Source organism: Ammodytes marinus (genome assembly GCF_949987685.1).
Source record: "Ammodytes marinus genome assembly, chromosome: 16".
In the NCBI taxonomy this organism is placed as follows: Eukaryota; Metazoa; Chordata; class Actinopteri; order Uranoscopiformes; family Ammodytidae; genus Ammodytes; species Ammodytes marinus.
In genome coordinates, this window is record NC_137220.1 from 10,796,628 (window position 1) to 10,820,137 (window position 23,510).

Genomic DNA, 23,510 nt, shown 5'->3' on the forward strand with positions numbered 1-23,510 from the left:
ATGCCTGCATTTTGCCCTCATCTGCTGCGATTTCATTTTGATGCTTAAACAGAAAAGGTAAGTGCAACAAATGAAAATTACAAAGAAAATAAAAAAGGGGAGATGGCTGTATAATCTTGAGTATTTGTTGCCCTCTAGTGGCCGTTGTATGTAACAACATGATGTCTATTGTACGTTTTATTCTGAAGGTTTTGACCGGATATTATACAATATTATTGCGTCTGCCTTGACGCTAGTGGCGTGCAAATGTAGGCTAATTAGCGACTGTGACCAAATAACGAAAAACAACATAACTTAAACTAATATGTGGCTGGCTAGTTGGTTTTTAAATGTATTAAAGATTAAGCAACGACCTTTACACAGTCATACAAGTTATCTGTTACTTCTCGTGGACAAACTTGCTAGCAACTCAAGCTATCCCGTGTGGGTCCGTGTGGGTCTCCGTCAGTCCCACCGTCAGCCTCGTTGACGACCGTCATCTTGGTAATGGTCTTGGGCGACATAAAACTATCACCGCTCAAAACAGGTACGTAGACGGAACATTTTCACAAAGGCAGTATTTAATGTCATTATATTTTTCTGATATCAATATGTCATTATAACAAAAACATGACTAAAGGCCTACTTCTAAATTATAATAATGAATACAATAAAGGTGTTGACTATTTAGCGTTTAATAATATACTGACTTCGGATATGAGATTTATAAGGAATTAATAATAATTTCTTACTTTCCGATTGCTAATGTTTAGTTAATGTGTTTTGAAAATACTCTCCGGAAGTCAAAATTCATTCATTTCAAACATTTGACGATTAAATGTAAAGTGCAGTTCCCCATTTTGACCACCGGAGGGCAGTAAACACGTCTGTTTTAAACACTCACGGTCAATCGTCAACTCCACCTAGCGTCAAACACTGCATTATGTGTGTATTTTAATTATCAATTTGTACAGCCCATTGTTAGTTTGATTATTAGAAATAGCAGCAACCAACAGTATTATGATAAACATATTAATTTGTTGTAAATTTTGCTTCAGGGATAAGAATCTATTTTTCAATTTTCAATCAACTCAGGAGGAGATTCAGAATGTGTACATAGACGTCATGAATGTGCATTGCCCTCTATTGTTGACACTGAACACATTAGCTCGTGTTGAAATTGTAAATAGTCAAAAACACATCAAATTCAATAAAAATGTTGGTTTCCAATAAAAATAAATAAATGTATTATACATTCTATTGTTATTATTATTTAGAATCTGAACTTGATTTACTATTTGATTCACAACTTTTTGATTGCTTTTATTTGACATATTGAATGCGGTGTTGCCGTAAATATTGATGCCCACTAGTAGGCAGCGAAAACACATTATCCTAAATACACCCGTCAACATTCAAGTTCCAGTAGTGTCACACAACTAATATATTAAAACCAGTAAAATATCAACATGTATAGCTATTTATTACTCTGGTTAATTTACAGCAGAAACATAAATAGTGGTAATTATTGTATTCATAAAGAGCTTTTGGATAAAACTTTCTGGTTTGGAGACAAGCTACTTATTGAAGATCTTGATACCAGCATCAAGTCAACAATAATAGCGTGCTTATACCTAATTAATCCAAATAAACTGACCAATGTGAAGCAAAGTATCATGTTTAGTGTCCTAGTTGCACAGTTAGGGACTCCAACTTCACAGTCTCCAGTAAGAGTCTAGACCTTAATACTAAGCCAGTTCAATCCAGACTGTAGCTTTATGTTCATGTGTTGAATGACAATGTGTGATGATAATTCAAATCCATCTAGAAATATTCTGGAGATTGCTTGTTGTCAAAATCATTTGTGATAATTTGTGAATATCTCCTCACAATCCGCTTACCTGTCCTAACTGTGTGCACGCTGAAAAGAAATCCGGTGTTAATAAACAGCCAAGGCTCTGTAAATGGGCATGTTGTTATTAGCTACAATCAACCCCCTTTGAATAAAATACCCTTTGTTTAGATATCCGTTTACAGAGCCTCTAGGCTGTGCATTAACACCAGATTTATTTTCCCCTGCGCACACACAGTACGTACAGGTATCAGAAGAACGTGGGGACAAAGGGATTTTGACAACAAGCATTCTCCACAATCACTTACTCCACCTTTAAATTCTAACACAGTTTTATTTTTTACATTTTATAGGTCTGACTCTGAACTGATGTCTTTTAGAGTTACTGGATCTCGCCTGTGGTGGCTTGAGAGCGGTGTGTCACCATGTCACCATAAGAGGTGGAGCCTGGAGAGATTTGCTGCCCCTCCGCTTGGGGACAGAACGGAGGGGTGTGGGGGGGTGGAGCCCGGGCAGCAAGGGGGGAGCCAGGGGCGTGGGCTGGGTGTAAGAAGGGAAAAAGTTTGACTGGGTGGTTTCACACTGGAGCAGAGGCATTTGAATCCGGGCACACATGCCTCAGCTGTGAGAGGCCCTTACTCCCCTTGGCTGGCTGGCATCCCAGAGCAAAGGTAGAGAGAGACAGAGACAGAGAGAGACAGAGAGATAGTGCGTGAGACTGAGGGCGAACAGCAGGTTTGAGAGCAACGTAGCATTAGAATAGAATAGAACAGGGAGAGGAAAAAAATAAGTGTCAGAGAAAGTAGTCTGGAAGAAGAAGAGAGAATAAGGATTGAGTTTAGAGAGAGTTGTTGTGTGCAGTGTGGCTCCTGCTAGGTTTTGTTTTTCACTAAGTGTATTTTTATCCGTAAGCGAGCACAGGCAGTTTTTGGTTATTTGAAGGGGTTTGGTTGAGTGTAGCCATGGCGGATATAGGTGTCCAGAAGAAGGTGCAGGCAGCCCTAGAAGAAGAAGAAGAAGAAGAAGAAGAAGTGCTTTACGATGACGATGAGGTGGCTCTGGTGAGTGCGGCCACCGAGCCGGCGGTAGATTACCGGAGGGGGGACGAGGACCATGACAACGAGCCGGCTGAGGAGGAGGGCCTGCTGCTGGCCTCGGGAGGGGGCAAGAGTGAAGCGCAGATGAACGGGGTCATGGTGCTCTCGCTGCTGGACAAGATCATCGGCGTGGTGGACCAGATCCAGCAGACTCAGAACGGCCTGGAGACGCGGCAGGAGGCCATGGAGAGGTCTGTGGGCAGCATCCAGGGAGAGCTGGCCAAGCTGTCCAAGAGCCACGGCGGCACGGCAACCACCGTCAACAAGATGCTGGACAAGGTGCGCAAGGTCAGCGTCAACGTCAAGACGGTGCGCAGCAGCCTGGAGAAGCAGGCGGGCCAGATCAAGAGGCTGGAGGGCAACGAGAGCGAGCTGCTCAAGAGGCGCAACTTCAAAGTCCTCATCTACCAGGTGAACAAGTGTGTGTGTGTGTGTGTGTGTGTGTGTGTGTGTGTGTGTGTGTGTGTGTGTGTGTGTGTGTGTGTGTGTGTGTGTGTGTGTGTGTGTGTGTGTGTGTGTGTGTGTGTGTGTGTGTGTGTGTGTGTGTGTGTGTGTGTGTGTGGGTGGAGAGAGGGGGGAAGTGTGTGTTATTTTATTATTTTCATCATCTTACGGTGATCTATGTTTGAAGATATGGCGATAATACTTTGCATGGTGTCTATCGCTTTGAATTCTCCAAAGTCACACTCGCAGTACATAGTTAGTCCACCGAAGAAAAAGGGGTGTGTTCGTGATGCATTCCCCACATCACAAAGGAAATTTGGGAGGGAGTGTGAAATTTCACCTGAGAAAAGCCATTGGACCAATCAGAGCAAACCTTTTGACGTGGACTCGGTGGTGAGAGTTCCATTCACACTTTGGCATGAGTTGACCCGTGTCAGTGGAAACTAAAAGGGGCGTGGATGGCCATAGCTTCAGCGCCGTGGTTTCCATGACATAAATGCCTGAATCACCTTTTCCTTAAAAAGTTAAATAAGGCTGTGATGTTTCAACAGGAAAAAAACTGACACTTGTGGTCCACTATTCAGAAGCTGACGTATAGTTTGTTTTCAGCTCAGTGAAAGGAATATAAGCCACTCCCAAGGCAGATAGTGATAGTGGCCCCTCCCACTCCACAGGTCTCCATGATTACCCAATGAAACTATATAAAGACTAGCGGGTGTAAATAAGAATATAAGGCCTATAAACACAAGCACGTAGAGCTACTTGAGACAGAAGCAGTGCCCCACCCTTCAGAGCAGAGATACCGTAGTTGGCAGGCTGCTGCCATGTAAGATGAAGATTTTGCTTTTATTGAGAAGATTTCCCAGAAGTGGGACAAGCTGACATATGTGTGTTTTCATGGTGTACAAACCTGCATTTACGGTAAATCCCTTAGAACACAAAAGTATTGTTGCGCAGTGTTTTATGATGCATGGTAGGTTCTTCGCAGAAACAACTTGGTCCAAGAACATATTAAAAAAAAAACTTAGTATACATGACTTCATAATACACTCAAGAGTATGCTGCATGCACAGCAGCACTACAAGTTTGTATGGGTTGTGTGTAAAAGAAAAATATTTCTTTAAATTAAACCCTTCAATATGGAATTTGTCACTAGACCAAACATTAAATTACCACTATAGAAAATGTCAGTGTTACCTTGTGCATGTGATAGCTGAGATGACTTTCTCTTAAAACATTAGCATTAACAGTGGATCTGAGAGTTGCGAGACTCGCGTGCATAGAGCTTACTTCAGGATCTGTATTGGCAGGCAAAACTTTTCACACCCCCTTCCCGGGAAGTCCACAGTGGGAACAGGTTACACGTTTGGCCTCTAGCAGAAATCCAATAGTGGAGACCGGCTTGACCTTAATAAATCCTTAATAAATTACTCTGTAAAGCAGGTGTCTGCTGTGTGTTTGTGTGTTTGTGTGTTTGTGTGTTTGTGTGTGTGTGTGTGTGTGTGTGTGTGTGTGTGTGTGAGACCCGGTGTGCTTGGTCTATACTGCAGACGCTCCCTGCTGCATGTCTGTATACAGGGGTGAGTGTAGGACACTGCACATGAGAGAAGAACTTGCACTGTTTTAAAAAGTTTAGCACTGACTTTACTGTATTCTGACTCTTTTAAGTTTGGATTTCAGCAGCCCAAATATAAATCATTCTAAATCCCTTCCTGTTGGTGTTATCTCACCTGTAATTATTTCATCACTGTCTAGACTTGGTCCCTCTCATGTTTTCAATGTAGGAGCTGTGGCTTCCATGTTGCAGTAGCAGTATCGTTAGGGCTCCCATGATCTATTTACTGCCAGCGGATGACTGCGCCGTGTCCGGTTTAATTGAAAGACACAATATCTGTTCAGATATTGGCCGCGCTGCAAGTCAACACTGGCTCTCAGTCAGGTTTCACCCCTTTCCACTGTCTGTTTGTGTGTTAATGTGTTAGAGTGGCATAAGTTTAGGATTAGGTTAAAGATGAGATGAGGGTTGGGCGTGTAGAGGTTATGGTTAAAGTTAGCCTAACCGTCTGTGGGTTTATTTTAAGCAAGTGCAGTGTCCTTACAAGTATAGTAACACCAACATGTGTGTGTGTGTGTGTGTGTGTGTGTGTGTGTGTGTGTGTGTGTGTGTGTGTGTGTGTGTGTGTGTGTGTGTGTGTGTGTGTGTGTGTGTGTGTGTGTGTGTGTGTGTGTGTGTGTGTGTGTGTGTGTGTGTGTGTGTGTGTGTGTGTGTGTGTGTGTGTGTGTCCGTGTGTGTGGCTGTGTGTGTGGCCATTCCTCAACAATATTGCGTTTCACCCGCTGTGTCAGTGTCAAGTGGAGCTAAAATCTGAGAAAGACAAGTGAAACATTGTTTTTGCTGTGTAAGCCTGTGTGCTCCGCCGTGTTAAACTGATAGCGGCTCTGAGTGAAGGTGCCGTACTTTTCTGTCCTGTTCGCTCCCTCTGAGAATAGACACATCCTGCAGAATTTCTAGCGCGGACGGACTTTGACAGTGACGCTTTATAATTAAACCTGCGAGGACGGTAGCACACACCATCCCCTAGCAACAGCAGGGTGGGGCCATGGAGACCTGTTTGTATAAATGTGCTTTATGTATAAGCAAGTGGTGGAGTCAAAGCATCAACTTACAAGCGCCACTAATGTTGTATATGGTTAAGGTGGAGCTTATTTTAATCACTGTATTTACTCCTGGGTAGCTTGTTCATTTTCACCCATAACTAATTGATTAGCCAATGATATTTTGTAGGCACGGCAAGTTTATTTATATAGCACAATTCATACACAAGGCCATTCAAGGTGCTTTACAGGGCCATAAAAAAACATCAAGATTAGACATTCAAAATTGCATTTAAGAAATAGTAAAAACAAAGAAAATCCATCCAGATTAAAGATTAGCTTCCATTAGACTTCATGTTGGCTGATCACATCCGTGTCTGTTTGTTCTGAAGTGTCTTTCTCCAAATTCGAGTGTAGATGAGAGTTGGCAATTAAATAACAGTTTAATGCCAGTTGACAAAATATTCAAGTTTTCAAGTAGGTGTTGACCACACACTTAACTCTTTGTGTGTCCCACACACTTAAATAGTTTCCAACATGAGTTGCACTGGATTAAAGTGTCCAACAGCATTAATACACTCATCAGCTCTTTAGCGAGTGTTTCATTAGGCCTGTGTCCTAGACACTTCACTCTTTGTGTGTCCCGGACACTTAATAACTCTGTGTGTCCCACACACTTGAATAGTTTTAATGTTATTTGATTTAAATCTATTTAATCCAACTAACCTTTTATTGTCCAAAACTAACTCGAAAGTCGTCCAACGGCCTCAAGTCAGCTGTCCAACGTACATTGTAGTTTCGCGATAAACCTGTGCTACCGCATCAGTAATATATCAGTATTTGTATCAGCAATTTGTATCAGTAATTTGAATCTACAAAGTAACTAGTAAAGCTGTTGTATAGGCCTAGTAATTTACCCCCAAAATGTAGTAGAACAGAGGAAAAATTTAGTATAAATGGTCAATGGTATTATAGTTTTGATCAATATATTCTTAACAGATCTCTGTATGTCTGCAACAACCATTGCACATTTCCTTCCTCTTGAGATGGTGGGTGTCTGGAGTTGTACAATAACAAACCTGTTACTCTTAACTGAGCTCAGTAGCAGCTGAGCGTCCCACTGTATTGCATCCAATATGGTTGTCTTTTATAAACCAATTGTCTTTCCAGGACAAACATTATCATTCTAAGTACATTTCCTTATTTCCCGTTGGTCACATATTGCCAGGCATTAAGGTAATCTGTTACAGCCTTGTAGGTCTAATTTCCTGTGAGTGTGTTTTCTAATAGCAATAGTAAAGTTATATTGTGGATTTCTCACAGATGCCTCGTGATGGTTGTATTAAAAAGTTATTAATATCCCTTAAGAAGCCTTTCTGCCCCCTTTCTCCAAATTTAAAGGTACATTGTGTAATATCAGAGTATTTAGGGGCATCTAATGGTGAGGTTCCAGATTGCAACACACACACCCTCGCTAACCCCTCCGTTTCGGAACATTTACTGAAGCTATGGTGGCCTTGAAGGCTGGTTACCATCACTGCCTCAAGTTTTTTACAATATCAAGTTATGATGTGAAGATGTGTCTAGAAATTTATTACGTAGTTCTTCTTTTTCATCTTTCAACAGGTGCATTTCCATATTCAAAAACTCATAAGGACATTAGTTTTGTCCATACTGTGTGACTGAAAAAACATGGCGGTGACACATATTCCATTTCTACCAAGTCTGTTCTGAAAAATGCAAATTCATTCTACACACTGTACCTTTACGCATTTAGAAAGTTGAACTGGTGTTTTTGAACAGCTTAAAGCCTCCCTTAACTATGATTAAAAATGTTCGTTATATTATACATTTTAATGAAAATAATCAATTATTTAGAAAATAAAGCTGTTGTAGTGGTGTAGCCCTGCCTCGATAGCTGAGCCAGCTTTACAGAGGTTCAGGGGGCCCAGGCTTCAGCTTGGCCCGCCACATGTTCCATCTGTCCAGGCAACAGTAGGAGACTTGTGTGTTCTCACTAAGGCTTAGGCAACACCCTCCTAGGGTCGCCAATCCCCAGACTATGAAACCAGCCCACCGGAGATGAAGCAATTCTTCCCTGGAAATAAGTCATAGTTATACATTTAACCGCCAGTGAAGTTACCAAATCAATCTTTTGCGGTTATAACCAACTGGAACAATAAAGCTCACTTTGGTATGGTCCTTGTGGCAGCCGTTGAATTAATGACTGCCGAAGCTTTTCTAAATCTTTTATTTCACATGCAGTTTTAATGTACCAAGATCTGTAAACAGACTTTGATGTGTGAAATGGTCGGAGTTTCCCTGTAAATGTAATTTTATTTGACTTTAAGTTCTGTGTAACCAAATGGTTTCCATTCGATACACGCGCTAGTGTGAGGGCTTAATGTAGTTTTATAAGGGGAAATATGTGCTTTAATTAGACTCCGTAAACTGTGACTCAGAACAGTTAGAACTGGTGGTCACGCATATGTGTGTGTGTGTGTGTTTGTGTTTCATAAAGCGCATTATCTTTTTTTAATTGAGTGGATTAAAAGTTGACGACGCAACGTGATAGTGCATCCATCAGGGTGTGAGCCAGTACTGCTGTGTGTGTGTGTGTGTGTGTGTGTGTGTGTGTGTGTGTGTGTGTGTGTGTGTGTGTGTGTGTGTGTGTGTGTGTGTGTGTGTGTGTGTGTGTGTGTGTGTGTGTGTGTGTGTGTGTGTGTGTGTGTGTGTGTGTGTGTGTGTGTGTGTGTGTGTGTGTGTGTGTGTGTGTGTGTGTGTGTGTGTGTGTGTGTGTCTGCATTCAGGGTGTGTTTGGCTGCAGTTCAAGTACGGTGAAAGCCATGTGGTCAGCTCTATCACAGAGACGTAAGACTTCTCAGTTACAGTCTACTCATTCCACTCTCAACCTCTCCGAACCTTTCAGAGCTCAGATCGCAGCCAACAAGCCTGCCCACTTTTCTTTAATAGCTTTTAACCTTGCCCAGACTATGCAATATCTCAATTCCTTTTACTCCAGACAGAGAGACCCATGCCAAGGAATTTTTTTCAGCTTACCCAATCTTTGTTTTCAAGTTTTAAATCAGATCTCAACAGAGATGATGTAGTTATGAAGTATTTGCAGAGCATGGGCAGCCAACTCGACCCAAAAAAACAAAGCTCTTAAGTTAGCGTTGTGATTCATCCCGCTGGCATCTCTCTCCCTCTCTTGCCAAACATGCCCATTTGTTCTCCTCCGCGCTCCTCACTTTCTCTCACCTATCACTCCCTCTATATTCGCTTCTAACATCCATTCTACCACTCAGACCGTCTAATCAAAAAAACAAGGGCACAGCTCAGTCAGTATTTGCTCTGGTGCTTGTACACCATGTTGCTCTCTTCCAGTCTAGTCTACCCTCTCTCTCTTTCCTTTTCTCCTGCTGCACTCTCCTCTTACCCCGACCCAGGCTGGTGGAAAGATATCTGGCAGGCTCCACATTTCACTGTTGCATGTCAAGCGTCTATGTCGAGCCATTAGTTCTGAGCTTCATGCCAACAATCATTTCTGTGGACCGGGGGAGGGGGGTGGGGGGGGGGGGGGGGGTTAGAGCATACACAAGTGACACACACTTTATGGCCTCAGTGTCACTTGACTTCTTAAGACATCTCATCTCATCAAGAGTGTCTTCCAGAATGTGTACAGTTACTTATTCAGCATTTTGCAGAATACTAATAATAATAGGCAACTTTCTTTCAGAGGGTTAAATGAGAAGATTGAGACCGATCTCATGTACCTTTTATGCTAAATTTAAGGCTGCAGCCATGAACTCAAAATACCTAAAACAGTAAACCAGCTAGCTCCATCCAAAAGTAACACAGTCTGCCCACTAGCTCCTCTAAATAAACGTGATACACCTGTAATCAACACGTTATGTTCTGTTTATTTAATGAGCACAAATACCAAAGTGTAAAAATGATTCGTTGCTGGGCTATTTCTTGACCAGACACAGTTATTTCCTCATTTATGTCTTGTTGATACTGTGAGGTTCCCAGGCAACCAGAGGAGACTCCATGACGTCTTGATTAAACCAAGCATGTAAATTAGCGACTTCAAGGTTGCAAGTAGTCCGATTTGTTTTCTTTGTGCTAAGCTAAGCTAGATAGGTGGCTGGCCATTTTTCGGCACACAAGTATTTATCTTCTGATCCAACTCTCGGCACGAAATGAATAAGTCTATTTCCTTTAATGTTGAACTATTAATGTTAAAGCCAAGCATTTAGCAGTGACCAACAACATCATGGAGCCAGAACTATGTTTCTCTTGGCACGCTTGGTCAAATCTGGCTGTTGTTGCTCTCTGATAATTTCTCTCTCTCTCTCTCTCTCTCTCTCTCTTTTTGCTATGTTTGAAATCCCTTTTATGATTAGGAAAGATCAACACCATTGCCCTTTTGTTAAAAAAACCCTCCCTTTCTTTGAAACTGAGTGTGTTTTGAAAACAGGAGGCAACATCCTCTGTAATTGTTCAGCCTTTGTTTTCTTTGCTTATCAAAGACGTAATTGCAGGCTGGTCATATAAAAAAAAATAAAAAAGGCATGAAGGCTCGCCTAGGGCCAAGGATTGAAGTGGCATAATGTGGACTGGTGTAACTTTACATGCTCACATACAGTACATTTGCTCTCTGCTCTACTTTTTCAGATCGACTGTACAACACTCAACTCACATTTTCTGACAGTGTTCCTGTAGCCTTTCCTTTGCTCCTGTCACTAGGTTATACAGACTGTACGGCGGAAAGAGGATCCCTGCCAGTACAACACATGGAAACACTACACACATATTTAACTTATTACTATAAGTGTCAGTTATTAGATCTGTCTATCGAATATAGTTGTTTGTTTATTGGTTGTTTAATGAGTTGACTGCTATATGTGAGTTTTGAATTAAGTCTCACACAGCACTTATAAAGTTTGATTAATAAACTGCACATTTATTATGGGGTGTATTGATGTTGTTCAGGAGAAATAGGAGTTCAGTTGTTAAGTTGTTCAGGAGCATACATGTGTAGGTTTTTGTTACACATGATCTTTAAAGCTATAGTGCGTAGCTTTTTCATATGAATGAATGTCGGTTACATTCAAGCCATTGCCAAATGAGTTTACACATAGCTGAACTTTCCCCCAACACTCTCTGTATTCCTCAGTATGACAGCATTTACAAACTGGTGTCACCCCAGTGTACATGTACATGTGTGCATACATCTGCATATATACAGCACCGTGCAGTCCAGTTGTGTTTGTGATCTGTTTCTCTGGAGAGGACACTTTGATATGCTTGTATTAATAGAACAGTATTTTATGTATCCACATCACACAGCAGGAGAGCAGACAGGATTTACCATCTGGTACACTAGACTGGTCAGGTCGCCCCTCCATTTAAACAGTTGTAGTCGTCGTCCGGAGTCTTGGCCGACAAACAGAAATGTATCCTCATACCGGATCACAACTCGGTGGGAGCTACCGATCCCTCCTCCGTGCTGTTTATTCCAAGATTTGTAGGCACACCCTTCATCTACGAGGCCCAAAGCCAAAATAACAAGTTGCCCACATTATGTGAGGTGGTGTATTAAAGGAAACCGCCATGTTGCTTTTGATTATAAATACAGCAGCAGCAGTGCAGCGAAATGGCGCAGTCAGTGTCCTGTTTCATTAGTAGGTCTGTATTTAGCAGCACCAATTGATTGATTAATTACATCATGTATGTGTGTGTGTGTGTGTGTGTGTGGGCCTATTTCCCAAAAAATGTGTTCAGCTATGGAGCCTTAGTAGTTGGGTTAATGCTGTACTTTGTACTGTACTTTGTACGGTACTTGTGTACGGTTATTTATGTATGTATGAAAACAGTTGCCTACTAATTAGTTTACCAATACTTTACATTTACGTTATATTATGAAAACTGTTCACAGAACAGTCTGTGGACATACTTTCTAGATGGACACACAATGAATATCAATAGAGGTGTCGGATATCTCAAAGCTTGCAAATGTAGGTACTTCTCAATGTGTCCCTTTTAGACCATGTAAGGTTTAAATTATACAACAAACAAAAAAAGTTGCTGTAAAAGCAGCATCAAGACATCCGCTATTAGGGCTGGGCGATATGGACCAAATCTTATATCACGATATAGGTAATTTTATATCACGATATGGATATATATCACGGTATAGTATTTTTCCTTTAAATTCAATGGATTACAATAACCGTACTGAACTTTAATCACATAAGATTATTTTCATCTTTTGCTTGGAACTTAAATTTCCATACTAAAGAAAAAATGGTGCAAAATACCACACCAGTCTGGCTTTAGTCAGTCAGTGCAAAATACAAATGCATCAACCAAATAGCCTACATTTTCCAATTGATAGTAGCCTATATCAAAATAATTAAAGACTTGAATTTTCCTGCAGTATTTGCTCATCTTCATTTAAAAAAGCTGTCAAAATTAACTAATGAGCAAATGTCTGATAAATGACTCTACTAGTAAGCATCTGAGAAGAGTTAACTCCAGCTTCAACACAAATAATATTTTCAAGTTTGACATGTTTTAAAGTTACATAAAACCAGCCTTGCTGGCTGTCTCCAACAATAACAGCACGGGGGTGAAGCCCCGAGTAGGCTAAAGATGTCATTATTAGCCAGCTGGCTCACGAGAGCTAATCCATGTAGTTTGCGGCTTAAAACAAGCAAACTCTGCGTCACGGCAACAGCACGCTGAAGCAGCAAGCAAGTTTCCTTTGCCCGATAACATTTTTGACCGTTAATACCAGCTGCTCTGCCACCGTGACACGGAGTTGGTTTGTTAACTGTAGTGATGGCGCACCGGAGCTAGAGCCGCTAGAGCTAGAGCAACAGATGAGGCTTCTTCTGTTGAGGGTAGAGAAGCTGTATTGCAGTCCAGAACTCTGCTGCAGAGCCTCCGTGTGGTGCGGCGGTGTAACTGCAGTGTGACTGTAGGGTCTCGGAGGGACAGCTGCCTACCGCTCTATCTATGCTCCCGCCACATGAACTTTTTTTCTCTGCGGTATAAACGGTTTGGCCAAATCTCTCCCGGTAGACACTTTCATATCGTCCACGATATGATATCGTCATATCGCCCAGCCCTATCCGCTATTAATATAAGTAACTGTTATCTCTGTAACTTAAGAGGTTGCGTTTGAAAGGAAAGTCTGGCATGTGCAAACCTGGTGGTATATTTCCCACTGCTGCGGTGGCGGCTCGCTGTTCTTGTCACTAGTATGTGAGTTATAGGCTGTGACTGACAGTGTGCCAGGCTGCGGTTGCGGTACCCTTGAGATTAGGTTTTGCATGCACATGGATGTTTAGGATGATTAATCTATAAATAATAGAAATCGTACTCACTTCGTTATCACTGTACCTATATTTAATACCTCTTTTGCTCATATTTTAGGACTTTCTTTCTGATTCTCACACAAATACACCATTTTGTTTATACCGTACTTTCTCACTGAATTAAAGTGTCAAATCTTGGAATTTATTATAAGCATTTCAGTTAAAGCCCCTTTAAACCCTAATCCACAGAATCCCTCTACTACTGTATGTCATTTTGGGAGTTCCATGATAGTAAGCATCTGAGAAGAGTTAGGCATATGTATCAATCCAAATGAAAGACATTGGCATTTAAGTTTGATACACTTTACAGAAATTTGGTTTGGATGAGATGTGGTCCTTATTACACAATAATACTAACAACAATAAATATCTACCCAAACTTTCTTTAAAAACAATGGCTGTTGCCATGGAGAGCGTTTGATACAGCCACGCCCTCACAGTCCTGTCAAATGGGCTAGACAGAAAAAAAGCTGTTTTTAATAATATGTATAATAAAGAGGCTAAGTTAAATACAGTATTTGACTTATTCCAGAAGAGATCCATCCAAAATATCAAGGAATGTTTATAGTGCAAATTGATACAAGATGGGTCATCGGCTCATGATAAAAGAAAGCTGAACAACTGATGGGCAAAGAAGGATGAAAAGCTCTGCAGACCATGTATAATTTCACATTATTCATTACAAACAAGAGCTAATTTCTGAACAAAGCAAAGCAGTGTAAGTGATTGGCTATTCACATTCTTCTTCGTGGCCTTAGGTGTTATTTGGCAGGAGTTATCGGTCATTAATCATTTTATCGGCCTAATGGGATTCAGTAGTTATAGTTTCCTCTAAAGTTGGGCCCAGGACTGTTTTCAACTTGGCAGCTCATCCATGTCCTCACTTGATCCCAGTTCACATTATCCTGTAAAGTGGTAATTTGCGTTCTTCACATAAAATGACTCTACTATGAATAACTGCAAAACACTATTTCACTTACGTCAAAGATTTTAATAACAACAAATCTTCAAAATCTTCATGCTCACTCCAGCATGACGTGCAAACTCATGTTTTCCAATATTCCAAGCACATGAATAGAGGGAGCGAGTGACATGGAATGGTTATATAATATATTCCAGCCCTGGAGCTGCCAGTTCACACAGAGACGTAAATGGAAAAGTCAATTTTCTATCTTTGCATGGGACCAACCCCTGGGATTCCAGTGGTTCCAGAGCTATGGATGAGGGAAGGCTGAGCAGTGGAAAAGGGCTTCCCCCCATCAAGTCCCTGTGTGTAAAATCGCAAATCACTGTGACAGAAAAACCAAAGGAACTCCCTTCCTGTGGTGTGCACTCTAACATGACATGGCCGTGTTGGCGATGTGGTACACAGAGCCCCCTCTCTTTGAATGGATCCGTCCGCAGACAGAGTGGGATTTGGTTGTTAATGTTTCCATTGCCCACGGGACACATGAACAATGCACCATCAGAGTAGGCCGTTCTAAAAGAGAGCTTCAGGAAACAGAAGTTGCGTTCTTTGAGTCGCCCCAAAATGCCTGAGGTGGTAGGCGGCTTGACCAGTCCTCTGTGAATTGTTTGAGCCATATTTAGGAGTGTCGGAGGCATCAATATTAATGACCAGAGCACATTAAGCGTCCTTATTTTAGCCTCCGCGCAATCTATAGGGATCCAAGCATCAAAGCGAATCAGGTCTCTGGAGGGCTGTTGCACATGAACCTCCACCACCTCTATCTCATGTCAATATCTGGTTTGGCCTTCTCCCATCCTGGAGTAGCATAAGGGTCAGTGATATCACTCATTGTGAAAAGCTAAGTGCACAGCTGCAAGGACTGGACAGGATCAGACAGCTGCTCCTGTGACTCACCGTAGAGGCCTTTCATCACGCTTCCCTCAAAAGGAACGGTGTGTGTGTCTGAGCCCGCCGTGTGTGTGTGTGTGTGTGTGTGTGTGTGTGGATATCTACAGGCCAGTGTGCTAAATGTCTGCATGCATGTTGGGGGACCAAGATCGTAAATGTTAATGTGTTCTTTATCAAAACAAAAGTCAACCTTGCTTTTCTTCCTCCTGACCACCCTTTTATTGATAAACAAACATTTTAAACACTCAAGGGTGATTGAATTTGCTTGGATAATGTTAAGAATTGTGACTAATAAGATCATTGTTGAAATACAAAGATAATATTTTTTGAATACATTAATTTATAACATAAAAGTATACAGCTAACATGCTTATTTTAAAGGGATAGTTCGGTATTTTTAAAATGGGTTTGTATGAGGTACTAATGCATAGTTAGTCTGTTACCTTAAGAAGACGGCTGTCAGCGCAGTCAATGAGTTTCGGGGAGACGCTGCTATAGCAGAATTATGCCTTGTATTGTTGCAGAGGGGGCAATCAATATAAATGCTTACCTACAAAATAGATAACCGTTCAATTGTACACTAAATGTAGGATATCCTTCACTGCTGATTTGCAGACTGATAAGACATACTGCACCAGCGCCAGTTGGCCAAACTACGCTTTAAAAAAAGTGCAAAAAGAAACAGCTGTCTGTCATCATCGAATACGATGGACAGCCATAAGCATAAGTCCGCAAATCAGTTGTGAACACATTCTTAATTTAGCATAAAATTGAACAGATATATTTTTTTTAGACGCCACATGCTCTGGTCAGAGCTGCTGCTTTGGTCTCCATATAGCGCTGATTGAGGAAACTGTTTGCTCCGTTGCCCACGGTAACAGTCAGTGATTCAATTATCTCAGAGACTTCGTATGAGTCAGAGAGAGAACATTTAGCCTTAGATAATATTTAGAGAATGAAAAAGCACTGGTTTTATTCCGTGAATTCATCAAATTCAAAGATTTACTGTTTTTTTGGATCACATCATAATCATCAATTACATCATTACATTACATTGCCTGTTTTAACATTCCTGTCCCACTCGCTGTTCCTTAATAGGTCGTAGTCTTAGCTGTTTACTAAAATTCTAAAACAGTCTTTTCAGTCTGCTAGTACTTTTTGATTACATCCCCTGTGTTGTGCCTCCCTCCCAGAGACGGCTCAGACAGTTGTTCTGCTGTCCCAGCGAATCAAGCACTCAAACAACAAACACACACACACACACACACACACACACACAAACAGAGTGAAAGAGAGAGAGAGCGTTCCCACTTTTTCTAGACAACTTTTCCATGAGGTATGATTCACGCCACTTGTAGAGGAAAGAAACATTAGCAACAGACCTCCGCTTCATCAAGGAGAGCACACATACGCTCAGTCACCATTCCCCTGGCACCTGTCAGTAAACACACACAAACGGGCCCAACTTTTCCATTGATGGAACTAAGTGGGATGGAGAGAGGAAGGTAACACAGGCTCACTAATGGACCTACCATCGTATTCCTCATGCACCCAGTCTCTTGCTTTGTAATCAGGCAACCAAAAACAGGCCTTGCATATTATCACACTTTTCACAGATACAGGCAAGAGTCAAGTTTTCAGAATTTAAATGATTAAGTACTCTCACATGAATCTGTGTACTCCACAGGCCTGAACATCGAATAAAAGATTGAAACATTAAAACAAATGTGACATGACTTGTAGAAGAAGTAGCAGTAAAGAAATGACTAGGTTAGTTTAATTTCAAACAGTGAGTCTCCACTTCATAGTTTTTTCACCAAGTTGATTTTCAGACTGTAAAATGTGTTGCATTAAAACCAAACAATGTAAACACCTCATTATCAATAGTAATGTTGGCCTCAAAAATCCAGTATCAGTCGGGTTATAGTCAATCATTATTACTCTATATTGAAAAAGTGTTATTGCTCTGATAAAACAGGCTTTTTAAAATAAATTATTGGGCCACATGATGACAACTTTGCAAGCTCATAGTAAAAAAAATAAAACATTTCATAATGTCAAAATTATGACAGAACAAAAAAGCCCTTCCATCAAAAAATATTTAAAAGATGTAAATCAATTAAAAAATCTATGAGTAAGTACTGTACGGTAATCATTTGAAATAAGTAGTGTGTTTTTTTTTCTTCCATAGGCTACACGTTAAGGTATAAGTCAGATGGCCGTAATGGCTGTTTGGCATTAGTGTGTTGGGCAGTAATTATCGTGATTGAGCAGTACGGTAGCTTTAGTGATGGATGACGGACCGACTGACAGAGTCCTCCTGGAGCATGTTGTAATTGCTTTAATGACCTCAGCTGTTCCCATGATGACATGAACTGCTGCTTTTTCCATCGGCTGCAGAAACTTCCTGCTCAAACGTTGAAACAGCAACTTCTAATGAAAAGTCTTCATGGTTTGCTTCATGGAAGAAAAAAACCATACACTGCATTTCTGTGTTCAAGTGTGTGTGTGTGTGTGTGTGTGTGTGTGTGTGTGTGCAGGCTAGCATGAATACTCAAACTCGTGTAGAATTACACATTTGTATATTTTACACAAAGGTTGTCTTTCCCTCCAGCCAAACTCACCCCTCACAGCAGCAAGCTAAGTTTTGCCAGGAACATATGAGGTCACCTGAACAGCTTCATAGACAGCTATTCACACTTGGCAGTGTTTATTATGTACTTTATGTCTCTCTAAGTAGGCCCTACACATTTACAGTATATCAGTTCTTTTTAAAACTTCGGTCACATTTCATGCTTTACATATTTATCTGAAACAGTTTTGTCCATCCTATTGCTCCATTCAGACAGACACTATGGAAATTGTGGTAGGGTTTTGAGCTCCAGCTTTTAAAAATAACTCTTATTAATGTTATTGTTTTTACATTTCGGTGTGTGAATGTCTGCAAAGCAGATGCTGCAACTATTTTGGTTAAATCGTAATAAGCTCTCAACAACCAAGAACATAATGTCGGCGTATTGTTGTCGAGCTGTCGGCTGTTTGTCCAGCTGAACTCCACCGCCCACCGGGGGTCAACATGAGCAGGTGGTTGCCATGGTGACACAGTGTTGTGTTTATCTGTTGCTGTGTGGGAGAGGGGGGTGTTGGGTAGTGGGTGGATTGAACGCAACAGTGGGCCGGTAGCCAGAGAACGGTAGATGGAATCCAGAGAGAGGGAATGGCCAGCCCAAAATAAACCCATACAGAGAGGCTCGGCCTGGCCCACAGCACACACACGGCACCAGAAAAGGACGCAATGTCCATTTTATGATTGGATCATATGGCAATATTTGAACTGCCCAGGGAGACGTGTCGATCACATGGTCTGACAGGTGTTCTTTTTTTTCTGAAAGAAGTTTGGTATCAGTATTGAAATCCAGTTATAAATATCAGTTACTGATAAGATAATACTAGAATACCCACCATTTCTTCTAGCATCAGTTTTTAAAACCTTTTTCTACTTGCATCAATGCAAAACACCTAAAGCTGCACTGGATACACATTTAACTGGATACCATGTATCAATGTATCTCTAATCTTCAATGTCCTGTAGACATGCCACTATAAAATGAGTAGCCACATTTAAGAGAACAGGTTTTTCATCAATATGTAATTCACGTAGGCTAAAATAGTCATTGTTGCCTGTGTCACATGAGAGAAATGACTTAATCTGATAATGTTAAAATGCCAATGATAAAAGTAGTTTTAATATCTGATATTTGAGGTATTTTCGCATATAAGTTCCGTTACTGTAACCCTTAAAACCCCAACGATTTCATATTGCATGAAAGTCTAAGTACAATTTCACAGGTATTTCTACTCAGATACAATAAGAATAAAAATACTAAATTCTTTAAATTTCCCATTTTTTCCTGTAAATAATTTAATGTAATAAATTAAAATTGACTATTCACATCATCAATACAAAATATCAGTATCAGTTTGGGCGTTAAAAAAAAATCCTTACTGGTCTTACGCAAGTGCAATGATGTGACAGGCATCTGCAGCCGGAAAGCCATGGTGACTTAATCTCATATCTGTTAGAATACAGTATATACAATATCTATATATGTCTCTCTTTAGGGAAGATGGTGCACATATTAAATGTAATGAGAAACGGTGAGCTGCAGCAGGGTGGCACTATACTAATCCCTCTAGGGGTCACAGACACACTGTTAGTTGGGATAACATTCTTAGCATAGTGCTGCTTCTCCCTGTGTGGATATCTGGTACCACACTGACAAACAATAATGCATCACTGATTGATTGGCAGCTGTTTGTTCTATGAGATGGTACAAAGTAAATATATGCAGTTCTCTTTTTACTCTCCACTGTGGGATTATAAACCTCTTTTCCCAAGTGGTCCTGGACAATTGGTTTTACAATTTAGGCCAAACTTTACGTATTGCTGTATGTAGAACGATAGTATGGCTTTATATATATATATATATATATATATATATATATATATATATATATATATATATATATATATATATATATACCTGCACATATTTTCTGATCAGCTGTGAAGTTATTATACAATCTGTGTGACTACACAGCGATATATTTCTAAGACTTGATATGGTAAAATGACTAGGTGTAGCCTCGTTGGCATGTGACTGACACCACTAGATGGCACTCTACACTAGCTATAAGCAGTGAAATGTTGTGTGCTCTCAATGTGTAGATGTGAATGTGTGAATTACTGTGCTCTTTCATTTCTCACCTTACCCAAAGGCCATTCAATTCACTTTCTCGGGCTGAAAAGTTTCACGTGGCACATTCAATTAAATTCCATCATTACCATTAATCATTTACAATAATATCAGTGTAACACATTGTCTGCTATATTGTAGTAAATGTCAAACTGAAAATGCTATTCAATTCCCACAATGTGAACACATAATATAATTCTGCTGTGGTTTAATAGTCTTCAGTTTATCTAATTCTTCCTATGTTTCTCCCTTCAGGACAATGTGAAGCCACCAAAGACATCCAAACCCAAGACCGCAGAGACGGCGGTTGAAGGAACGGCGGTGGAGGGCCTGGGGCAGATCCCCGAGGAGGGACGAGAGGGCCTCCCGGAGAACCTCAACTCGGACGAGGAGGTGGAGATCGAGGAGATCATCGAGGAGTCTCGCACCAAGCGCCTCCAACGGACCACCAAGCAAGGGGTGGACAACATCAAGAAGGCCTTCTCCAAAGAGACCATGGAGAAGAACAAGCTCAAGACCAAGGAGAACCTGGAGAAGACCAAGCAGAAGACCCGCGAGAACCTGGAGAAGACCAAGCAGAAGACCCGTGACAACCTGGAGAAGACCAAGCACAGCCTGGAGAAGAAGATGAACCAGCTAGGCACGCGCATGACGCCCAACACGGAGCGCAGGGTCAAGATGAAGACCTCCAAGGACAAGGTGAAGAAGTCCCTCACCCCCGACCATGCGGTATACGCCCGATCTAAGACCACCGTGTACCGCGTGCCCCCATTCACCTTCCACGTGAAGAAGATCAGAGATGGTGAGGAGGAGGTGGAGGAGGTGGAGGTGATGGAGAACACAGAGATGGTGGAGGTGACCGAGGCAGAGGAGGGCCAGCCTGGCGGAGAGGAGAACGGGCTGGGCATGCACGTGGAGGTGGAGGAAGGGGAGCTGGTGTGTGTGGACGGCCCAGAGATGATGGGGGGTCTGTTGGAGGTGACTGAGGACTCTCAGCTGGTCATGGTGGAGACAGATCTCCTAAAGAAGGCCCAAAGTGAATAGAGCGTCGCCCCCCCCCCAGGTCTGCTGCAGTGGCTGTGAATGGGAAGAGTGATGGAATGATGAAGAGGGGAACGAAACAGAGTCTTGATGAATGAGTCGAATCACAAGGACACAATATTAGTCATAGAGACTTTAGAGACGTGATCACACGTTTTATCATTTTTTTCCTTCTTTTTATTGTACCCAACAGGGATGACTTTTGTATTTGCTCCTCTTTAGCATGCAAATAATAAAAAAACAAATGAACACAAATCTAGCTTTTGGAACATGCTGCAGGCCGACTGGTTATCCAAGACTTGTATGTTTAGGATGTTTGCTGTTTGTTGTTGTTAAATTGAGTGGCTAGCTATTAATGTGTATGTAATTTATAATATAGTATTTGCCATGTATGATATGCACATTGAGAGGTATGGTAACAGGAAGTTTTTTGCAGGATTTATGTTTTAGCAGATTAAGTGGTTAAGGTTTAAGTGATATGCATGTGCAATACAGAAACTAAAGAATTGGGCAAGGCTAAAGCCCACAGAAGAAATAAAGTTTGAATTCATGTAGAGAAAAGTTCCTCAGCTTAAGAGTTTACAAACAAACACATTTCCCCTGACATGCAAAAAAGCACAACCCTTATACTGTATACTGCATGTCCCTCTGGTATTTACAAACACTACCACACTAAACAGGTGACAATCATTATGAGACCTTTTTAACCAGACTAGACAGCAAGTCAATATCCTCTATATCAATGTTAATTTGTTGTGCTTTGATTAAAAAAGTGATATAGTGTCAAAGGATCATGAAGCTGTTAAAGAATCAACAATCCACCTCTGAGTTTGTGTGCTCTGTTCTGGATCCTAATAAGTTCCTTGCTGAAAGAAATTTAGTATGTAACCTTTAGCTGTGCTGTATCTTTACAATGCATGCTTGAAAACACGATTTGATCATCAGTTATTGTAATGGTTTGATGAATGTTCACCATGCTATATTTATTGCATCTGGACATATTGTCCTCACGTTGCACACCCTTTCACAGAGGAGAAGAAGAACAACTGTAATACCATGGTCACAGATTATCACTGTGCATTCACACATCCCTGTCAAATTTTCCGGTAATTGCAAGCAAGAAAAAAACAAGGAAGCACAAGATGACAATTTAATGACTGACTACGCAACAGGTGATCAAATATCACCCTAAATGCGTGGGACAGCATATTGCCAAGTTGTGTGATCGGCGTGGCACTTTATCTAAATGTCAGAACAGCACGATCCACTCAACAAATGTTTTTGCAGAAACCCGGTGCAATATGGTGTACTGTTCTCAATAAATATGGAATTTTCACACTGTCAGGGGAAAAAATATATATATCTGAAAGTATTTCATTAAATGAGGTTATAATTATACGTAAATTAGAGAAGATGATTATGCAGGATTAAGGAAATCTATGACAATTGGATTGTTATCATTTTGAGTCTGATTTCCACCAACTTTTGATCATGTAAGGCAAGCACACAGATCTCCGCACAGGAAGAAGGGGAACGTACGGCCTCCATTTTCATCTCTGGAGACTGCGCGTGACCTTGATGTGGTGTAGGCACGCAGGAGCCCACTGTGAAGCTTTGAACACCATTAAAATAATCAATGGGCTGGGGAATGCAATTAAGGAGAGTGCTCCCTCTGAGCACGGAGCAGGGTGGAGAACAGTAAGAAAGACAGAGGAAAATTGATGTGTATGTGCCTTTCTGTCCGTCTGTCTGTCTAGTTGCATGTGTGGCATTGTGAAGAGTAAGCATGTGCATATCATATACCCCCCTGGTATATTGTATGTCAGTATCAGCAGGTGGAAATGTCAGGGGCAAATAAATAAAAATTAGGTATGTCAGATCACGTACAATAATAGACTTTATCATTATTAAAGTATCTTTTTTATAGATTTTTTGACAAAAGTGTCCACATGATCTAGCACAACAAAGAACGAAACACTTGTAAGATATTGGTCCATTTTTAACAAATGTGTGTTTTTGCCACCATGTATATTTGCCTTGCTTTGACCCACTGGTTATTTAAAAGAAATCAGAACCAGCCTGCTATAAGCATGAAGTAGGTTATGCACCGCTAATAGAGTGACTTTTTTGAAGAAAAGTGATCATTCAAAACCGCTGCAACACAATGTGACAAATAATTGCTGTTGATGTTGTTGATTCATACTCAAATAATGAGTCTTTTCTCTTGTGTTTAAGGCTTATTTTGCCAATCACTTCAATTTAAATAAAAGCTTACTAAATAATATTAACTGCCTATTAAGTTTATTTCCCTCTCATATATGAGTCTATTAAATGCCTGGTCACACTTTTTGTGTGTCTACCTATGTTTTATTGTACTTTTTGATCTACTTTTGGTGGAGGTTAGGGTAAATCAGCCAATAGATTATGATCATAGACTGATAAGGAGAGGTCTATAGGCCTATAAAGAACAGCACTGGCGTTATTAAACCCGTGATGACG

At 40.9% G+C, this 23,510-nt stretch overlaps 1 protein-coding gene across 1 annotated transcript; it reads left to right on the plus strand.

The window, feature by feature from the left end:
* The first annotated feature begins 2,433 nt into the window (after positions 1 to 2,433).
* Positions 2,434 to 23,285, plus strand: cavin1a (caveolae associated protein 1a). Its single transcript, XM_080044166.1, has 2 exons — positions 2,434 to 3,339; positions 20,226 to 23,285. Exons 1-2 carry the CDS (start codon positions 2,794 to 2,796, stop codon positions 21,012 to 21,014), a joined length of 1,335 nt encoding a protein of 444 aa, XP_079900292.1. The 5' UTR covers positions 2,434 to 2,793; the 3' UTR covers positions 21,015 to 23,285.
* Positions 23,286 to 23,510: the final 225 nt, after the last annotated feature.

Bases quoted from the DNA above. Each gene is read 5' to 3' on its own strand.
- cavin1a (XM_080044166.1), top strand. From the start codon at position 2,794: ATGGCGGATATAGGTGTCCAGAAGAAGGTGCAGGCAGCCCTAGAAGAA. The intron at 3,340-20,225 runs GTGAACAAGTGT...TTCTCCCTTCAG, and splicing joins TCAAAGTCCTCATCTACCAG to GACAATGTGAAGCCACCAAA.